At 56.4% G+C, this 8,208-nt stretch overlaps 1 protein-coding gene across 1 annotated transcript; it reads left to right on the top strand.

Annotated features, from left to right (window-relative positions):
- The first annotated feature begins 343 nt into the window (after positions 1–343).
- On the top strand, positions 344–2,400 carry SPDYC (speedy/RINGO cell cycle regulator family member C). The gene is made up of 6 exons (XM_036430443.2): positions 344–516; positions 957–1,015; positions 1,233–1,318; positions 1,419–1,590; positions 1,676–2,018; positions 2,177–2,400. The coding sequence occupies exons 1-6, from the start codon at positions 381–383 to the stop codon at positions 2,203–2,205; spliced, it is 825 nt and encodes a 274-aa protein (XP_036286336.1). The 5' UTR covers positions 344–380; the 3' UTR covers positions 2,206–2,400.
- Positions 2,401–8,208: the final 5,808 nt, after the last annotated feature.

Below are 8,208 nucleotides of genomic sequence, written 5' to 3'. Positions count from 1 at the left end.
TTTCCATGTTTGCAAAGTGGGTCCCAGCTCCGTCTGCCTACGGGGCGGAGCAAGGCGATGCCCTCACCGCACTGAGCACAGCTCCTGGCACTCAGTCCCTCAGTGCTGCCCGCTGCTCCTCCCTGGCCCAGCCTGGAGGGGCCGGGGGCTGCGGCCTCCCGGATCTCTGCTCTTTCCTGACCTCCCCACCCTATGGGCTCCCCTGTTTCCTTCTCTTCTGAGCCCCAAGTCTGCATCTTCACCCTCCACCTCGGGGGCCTCTCTGAGACCAGCCTCACCAGGCCCTTGACTTGCTGGGGGCGAGGAAAGCTGCTAAGTCCCGGGCTCCTTTCTCTGCAGGTCACCCCCCCCCGCCCCGCCCCCGCCCCGCCCCCTATGAGATGAGCAAAGCCCCAGCCGCTGCCCATGAGCTTGCCATCCAGGTGAAGCTGTGGGGCTGGAGCTGCCAGGATGGGGGCAGCGGGCCTCTCCCTGCCCGCCAGCACCTGGAGCTGCGGGCCTTCCTCCGCCTCCTGGGTGAGCTGAGGGGTGAGGGCTGGGGGCTGGCATGGGAGGGTCCAAGCTGGAGACAGACAGGAGAGGTGGCTCTCACCGCCCCTCCCTTCCCAGGGGGCCCCGGTTTGGCAGGTGGTTCCGTGGAGTCTGAGGCTTTGGAGCTTCATAACACTTTTTCAAAAAATATATTTTATTGATTTTTTTACAGAGAGGAAGAGAGAGGGATAGAGAGTTAGAAACATCGATGAGAAAGAATCATCGATCAGCTGCCTCCTGCACACCCCCCACCGGGGATGTGCCCACAACCAAGGTACATGCCCTTGACCGGAATCGAACCCGGGACCCTTCAGTCCGCAGGCCGACGCTCCATCCACTGAGCCACACCGGTTGGGGCTTCAGCCACTTTTGTCTGGTGGGAGGTGGGTGGTAACCCCGCCTGCCGGTTCCTCCTCTCCCCGCAGAGCACAGCTTCCTTCAGGAGTTCCTCGCCAGAGACCCCTGTTTCCAGATTTCGGACAAGGTGAGGGGCCCCGGGGGAGGCTGACGTGGCGGGGATCGTGTGCTGCTGTTCCCGGGGTGCCCTGGTCTGGAGGACCGCCTGCTTCTCCAGCCCAGGTCTCTGCAGACCCCGCCCCGCATGCAACCCCAGTTTCTCTGGCCCCCACAGAACCTCCTGGGGTGCACACAGGCCCCTGTGCCCGGGCCCTCCCTGACCCCTCCCCCTGCTGTGCCCGCAGTACCTGCTGGCCATGGTGCTGGTCTACTTCCGGCGCGCCAACCTGGAGCTCAGCGAGTACACCTGCAGCAACCTGTTCTTGGCACTGTGAGCGCCCGGCGGGGCGGGGGCCTCTGCCCGCCTCCTCGGTGTAGGGTGGGCAGGCAGGTGCTCATACCCCTGCCCCCCCCCCCCCCCCCGAGACCAGGTACCTTGCGAACGACATGGAGGAGGACCTGGAGGAGGCCAAGTGCATGATTTTCCCCTGGGCCCTGGGCGAGGGCTGGCACGACCAGGTGGCAGACTTCCTGCGCCAGAGGGACAAGCTGTGGGCCAGGATGGGCTTCCGGGCCTTAGTGAGCCGCCGGCACTGTGAGAGGGTGAGGCCCTGGGGCATCCTGGGGTGGGAAAAGAGGCTGGGCCCCCCCCCCCCCCCCCCATTTACCGTGTTCTCGCCTCTGCCAGGTCATGGCCACAGAGCCGTCCCACTGGGCCTGGGCCCGGGCGCGGGGCGCCCACCACGGCCGGGCTCACCGGAGCTACTCCCGGGCGGGGATCACCCTCCCCCGCGCCCCCGGCTTCTCCCCGCCCAGCTGCTCCCTCTGCGGCTCGCCCTCCCTCCACCGCCACTACTGCCGCCCGCCCGGCCCCTCGCCCGTCTTCCCCCAGAGCCCTTCCCCCAGCCCCGAGGAGTGCGGCTCCCCCCCCCAGGCCTGTCTCTCAGGGGCTGAAGACCCCTGGGCCGGAGGCTTCCTCGTGGTCCTGCCCTCCCAGCTGCTCCTGGAGCCGGGCACCTACTCCTTCCACAGTGAGTTGCGGGCAGGAGCTGGGTGGGCGCGGGCGCCTGGGAGACAGAACGAGCGAAAGGGCCCAGAAGGCGGGTCTGGGTGCAGGTCCCAGCTCTGCCAGCTCCAGGCTGTGTGAGCTGGGAGCTTCCGCTCTGAGCCTCTCTCCCTCCTTCCCCAGTCCTCCTGGAGCCGCTGCCAGTGCCCTAGGCGCCGACGGACAGATGGACGGGCGGACACGCTCGCAGGGTGGAGAGCAGCTGGCCTGCCTGCCCTGTGGCCCCGGTGCCCCTGTCTCGTTGACCTCAGGCTGGCAGTGCTGCCCAAGCCCCCTGCCCCTCCTCCCGACCTGCAACTTGCACCCCCTCTGACTCTGCCCCCTCTAATAAACTCATGCCCACTATGCTTAGGCCTGGCTCCGTGGCCCAGGGCGGGGGAGGGAGGGAGGAAGGGCGGGCATGGGGAGAGAAGCCTCTGGCAGGTTCAGATCTGAGACCCATGAGCACAAGTCTGTCATCGCTCTTCTCCTTCCCGTTGGTGGCGGGCATCCTGAGCCTCAGTTTCCCATCTCTGCCCCCTCCCCCCCATGAGAGATGAGGTCTGCCGTGTGGACCGCACTGGCTGAGATGAGGTGTGCATAGCCCTGGGCAGACGGCCTGGGGCCACTGCACACACAATAGCTCAAATGAGCGCTGGCTGGTTTGGCTCAGTGGATAGAGGGTTGGCCTGTGAACTGAGGGATCCCAGGTTCGATTCCCGTCAAGGGCACAAGCTGGGTTGTGGGCTCGATCCCCAGTGGGAGGTGTGCAGGAGGCAGACAATCAACATTTCTATCTCACTTCCTCTCTCTGAAATCAATAGAAAACGTATCTTCAAAACCCACAAAAACACTATGGCTTGCAGTTAGTTTAAAAAGAAAAGAAGGAAAAGAAAAGCAAGCCGGAGTCTGCAGACATTAGAAGCCAAGACGAGGACTACAGTCGTTTTACTTTTCAAACAGGTGATATAGTCATTTGAATTTCGTTCATTTTGAATTTTGAACCAAAAGTCACCTCCTATTCCTGACACCTAGCCACCTGGTTAGGGGCAATGACATACAGAACCAAATGCAGTATAATAAAAGTGCATATTCCGGTATTTGGTCTTTGTCCCTGGTTCCTTAGAATTTCCTGAGTCATAGGAGTAGGGCCGTCCCCTTTGGACCACACCTGAGTTAGTTTATGCTGATGAGTGGCTTAGCTCAATAGAGGGTGTGGGAACTTCCAAACACCCCCTCCCCCATCTCCAGCAGGGGCCGGGCCTGGAGAGTGTCTGGGTTGGTGAACACAGGTGTGCGGGGAGGGGGCTTGCCTGGAGAGGCATGGAAGCTCTGTACCCCTCCCCCACACTGAAACCGGACCACCATGGGGCCCGGCTGCCCGTCATACTGCAGCCATTTAAGCAGACAGGTTTGAATCCATATGTGAGCTTTTAGCTGAAACCGGTTTGGCTCAGTGGATAGAGCCTCGGCCTGCCGACTGAAGGTCCCAGGTTCGATTCCGGTCAAGGGCATGTGCCTTGGTTGTGGGCACGTCTCCTGTGGGGGGTGTAGGAGGCAGCTGGTCGATGTTTCTCATCAATGTTCCTAACTCCCTTTCTGTAAAAATAAAATATATATTTTTAAAAAATATATATGGGCATTTATTCCAATAATGTTGGCAGCATGGAGAGCAGCAGGTCATCCACAAACCTCCCGCCCCCCCCCCCCCCCCCCCCCCCCCCCGTAAGCCAGCTGCTTATATGGTTTAGGACAAAGATGACACGGGGGAGTAGGCTGGTGTGGCTCAGTGGTTGAGCATCAATTTATCAACCAGATCATCATGGTCAGGGCAGATGGCAGGCTCGACCTCCAGTAGGGGGCGTGCCAGAGGCAGCCACTTGATGATTCTCATTGATATTTCTATCCCTCTCCCTTCCCCTCTGAAGTCAATAACATCTTTTTTAATGACAGAAGAAGAGGGGGAGGGAGGGAGGGGGGCAAAAAAAATCATTAAAATATGTAAAAATAAATAAATAAATTAAAAAAAAAAATGACAGAAGAAGAAAAAATGACAGGAAGAAAGGTGATAATTTTTTAATGGATATAATGGTTACAGATGACAGGCAGTGGGGGCTGAGGTGGGACTCCACTATTTGGGCAACAAGGTGGTTAATCTTTCCACGGTCACAGGCATCTGGGACCACATTCCAAGGCTGACTCCCAAGTCCCAGGGCATACAACACCCAGCCAGGCTAGAATGTGCTTTCCGTGGGATTAATATTTCTTATAACCAACACTCCCCAATATTCTATTTCTGCCCCTAGCAAGTCCTTGTCCACGCATCTCTCCTATTTGGCTGTTCCTGAGCTGTATCCATTTTAATAAACTGGTAATAGTCAGTAAAGCACTTTCCTGCATTTTGTGAGCCTAAGTACTAAAGTATCAAACTTGAGGAGGGGGTGATGGCACCCTCACATTTGTAGTTAGCCAGACAAGAGTGGGGGTCAGCCGAAACCGGTTTGGCTCAATAGCTAGAGCGTCGGCTTGGGGACTGAAGGGTCCTGGGTTCGATTCGGTCAAGAGCATGTACCTTGGTTGCGAGCACATCCCCAGTAGGGGGTGTGCAAGAGGCAGCTGATCAATGACTCTCTCTCATCGATGTTTCTAACTATCTTTCTCCCTTCCTCTCTGTACAAAATCAATAAAAATATATTTTTTAAAAAAGAGTGGGGTTCGCCTGGGCATCCCCTTTGTGGCTGGCATGGTGAGGGGCTGAGTCCTTACACTACGAATTCTGGGCAGTTAATGTCAGGGCTGAACTGAACTGTGGGCTCCTGGTTGGTGTGGGGAATTGGTGAGGGAAAACCACAGTGTTTGGTAAGTGGGAAGAAACACACATTTAGTGTGAGAAGTGGTGTCAGAAAAGAGACACCACACCAAACACGCGTTTATGTCCCACCTCCTTTAAAAACCGAAAACCAGCTGAGTCACGCTGGCCTGGGTTTGCTGGACAGATTTTTTTTATTTGTTAAATATATTGTATTGAGTTTTTACAGAGAGGAAGGGAGAGGGATAGAGAGTTAGAAACATCAATGAGAGAATCATCAATCAGCTGCCTCTTGCACACTCCCTACTGGGGATGTGCCCGCAACCAAGGTATATGCCCTTGACCGGAATCGAACCTGGGACCTTCAGTTTGCAGGCCGATGCTCTATCCACTGAGCCAAACCGGTTAGGGCCCTGTGAATGTGTTTTTTTTCTTTTTTAAGTAAATCTATACCACCTGCTTTTAGGGGGAGAATTGCTCAGTAAGTAGAAAGCATTCCCATTTACCCCCTCTCCCTCTGACAGTTTCTTCTGTTACATCTTGCATTACTGTGGCGCATTTGTTACAACTGCTGAACCAGTACTGATACATTATTATTCACCAAAGCCCACAGTGCACATTAGGACTCCGTGTTGTACATCAGAGGGTTTGACAAATGCATAATGTCATGTATCCACCTTCCCAGTCTCACAAAGAATAGTTTCACCGCCTACAAATACCCTGTGCTCCCCTATTCATCCCTCCTCCCCCCTGAACTCCTGGCAACCACTCATCTTTATTTTTTTTTTAATCCTCACCTGAGAACCCCCATTTAATGATAATTAGAGAGGGGGAAGAGAGAAACACCCCTGTGAGAGAGACATTAATTGGCTGTCTCCCGTAAACACCTGACCTGGGATCAAACCGCAACTCAGACACGTGCCCTGAAGGGAGTCACACGGCTGCAGGAACCATGAACTGAGCCACACCGGCCGGAGTGCCGCCTCCTTCTTCTCTCAGTTTGCATTTCCCGGTGAATAATGAGTTGGGCAATTTTTCATGGCTTATTTGACATTCATATATCTTCTTGAGTGAGATGTCTGTTCAAATCTTTTGCCCATTTTTATTGAATTATTATTATTTTGTTAATTTTCACCCGAGGATATTTTCCCATTGATTCTTTATATATATATTATTGATTTTCTACAGAGAGGAAGAGAGAGGAATAAAGAGTTAGAAACATCAATGAGAGAGAAACATCGATCAGCTGCCCCCTGCCCACAACCAAGGTACATGTCCTTGACCAGAATCGAACCCGGGACCCTTCAGTCTGCAGGCCTACGCTCTATCCACTGAGCCAAACCGGTTTTGGCTTCCCATTGGTTCTTAGAGAGAATGGAAGGGAGGGAGAGACACATTGGTTGGCTGCCTCCTGCATGCGCCCTGACCAGGGCTAGGGATCCAGCCTGCGACCTCGGGACCCTTCAGTCCACAGGCGGCTGCTCTGACCACTGAGAAAACTGGCTAGGGTTGTTGAGTTATTTTGAAGTGGTAAAAGTTATTTATATGTTCTAAATACAAGCCCTCGTAATTTTGACAATTATTTTCCCTTCATTTGTGGCTGTTTCATAATAGTACCTTCTAAAGAACAAAAGTGTGTTTTGATGAATCAAACCTTTTTTCTTTTATTGTTTGTGCTTTATGTACATATTCATGAAATCTTTGCCAAACTGAAGACCAGTAAGGTATTTCCTAAGCTTTCTTCTAGAAGTTTCATAGTTTACATGTAGTTGTATAATCCAGTGAGTTGAAGTTTGATGTGATGCATCTTAATCATCAAGTTTTGGTTTTTTTAATATATTTTATTGATTTTTTACAGAGGAAGAGAGAGGGATAGAGAGTCAGAAACAACAACAAGAGAGAAACATCGACCAGCTGCCTCTTGCACACCCCCTACTGGGGATGTGCCCGCAACCAAGGTACATGTCCCTGACCGGAATCGAACCCGGGACCTTTCAGTCCACAGGCCGACGCTCTATCCATTGAGCCAAACTGGTTTTGGCTAAGTCATCAAGTTTATCTGCTTCTCTCTTATGCCCATCACCTCCCTGGTTTGAAACTCGTCTCTTTCCTGGTGTTTCAAACCTTTCTGGCCCACCTAGCTCCCTCCCAAGCTTCCTCCTCCTGCGTTTGTACAAATCTGAGCTCCAGGAAAATAAAATCTAAATCCTGTGGCCTACCCGGCCCTGTCACAGCCTTCCCTTCCCTTCTCTCTGCTCCAGCCACGCTAAGCACATCCCATCTCTCCCTGTGCCAGCCATCTCCCCGCGCCCGCCCCCCATTCTCCTCCCAGTGAACTATGGGTAATACCCGAGGCCATGGTCTGCACCCTCCTGTGCCCAGGTCAACACGGTGGGGACACACAGGCTGAGCCCGAGGGCTTTGGCGGGAGTGTGACCTTTGGCCCCTGCCCAGAGCATCCTTCCTCTCCAAGGTCCCTGTCCCTGGGAAGTGACCACAAGGCGCGGGACATTCCCCTCGTTGGCCTGAGCTCCCTGGGCTCCGCCCCTGTGCACCTGCTGCTTCCGGCCAGGCTCCCTCCAGCACCTCCCTACCTGGCCAACCCCTAGACTCCGGGGCGTCTCCCCCAACCGGGACCAGCGGAGCCCCTCCCCCGCCGGGCCTGCGGGCTGAGTCACCGCCGGACACACAGGGGCTGGATGGACACACAGGGGCTGCCGCTGACTCACAGGTGCGGGAGCTCAGGCCACACCTGCCGGGCTGCGGCCCCTCCCTGCAACCGGAGTGACCTTCTAGGTCGGAGGCATTGCTCTTCGCCTTCCTGGGTCCCCAAATGCTGGGGAGCTCTGCACTGCCCCCCGCCCCCCATGCTGTGCGCACCCACAGGCGCTGCAGCCCCCCATGCTCTGTGCGCACCCACAGGCCCTGCAGCCCCCCCATGCTCTGTGCGCACCCACAGGCCCTGCAGCTCCCCCATGCTCTGTGTGCACCCACAGGCGCTGCCGCCCCCCCCCCATGCTCTGTGCGCACCCACGGCGCTGCAGCCCCCCATGCTCTGTGCGCACCCACAGGCGCTGCAGCCCTGGGCCGGGCCCTCGGCCGGGCGGGACCTGCACCGGGCGCCCCAGGAGGTGGGCGAGGTCCACGGGGAAAGCGCCTGGGCCACCTCCCGAGCACCCCGGGGCGGTACCCCCCCCCCCCCCAGGACGAAGGGGAGCGGGCTCCCCACCATCGCTCACCCCGTCCCGTTCGCCCCGCGAACCGGGCAGCCGAGGCGCCGGGAGGACTCACCCAGGTCACGCCGCTCGCTGCGGCCCGGGGACCCCGCGCTGAGCCCGCGGGCGGGGCGGGGCGGAAGCGGCTGCCG

The sequence above is a fragment of the Pipistrellus kuhlii genome, unplaced genomic scaffold, assembly GCF_014108245.1.
Source record: "Pipistrellus kuhlii isolate mPipKuh1 unplaced genomic scaffold, mPipKuh1.p scaffold_m20_p_109, whole genome shotgun sequence".
Lineage (NCBI taxonomy): Eukaryota > Metazoa > Chordata > Mammalia > Chiroptera > Vespertilionidae > Pipistrellus > Pipistrellus kuhlii.
Note: the sequence above shows the minus strand (reverse complement) of the source record. Positions and strands in the feature narration are given on the sequence as shown.

What these genes read in the sequence shown, in the direction of transcription:
- SPDYC (XM_036430443.2), top strand. Translation starts at nt 381, where the DNA reads ATGAGCAAAGCCCCAGCCGCTGCCCATGAGCTTGCCATCCAGGTGAAG. An exon ending in GGCCTTCCTCCGCCTCCTGG is followed by an intron (nt 517 to 956) that starts GTGAGCTGAGGG and finishes CTCTCCCCGCAG; the next exon opens with AGCACAGCTTCCTTCAGGAG. An exon ending in AGCAACCTGTTCTTGGCACT is followed by an intron (nt 1,319 to 1,418) that starts GTGAGCGCCCGG and finishes CCCCGAGACCAG; the next exon opens with GTACCTTGCGAACGACATGG.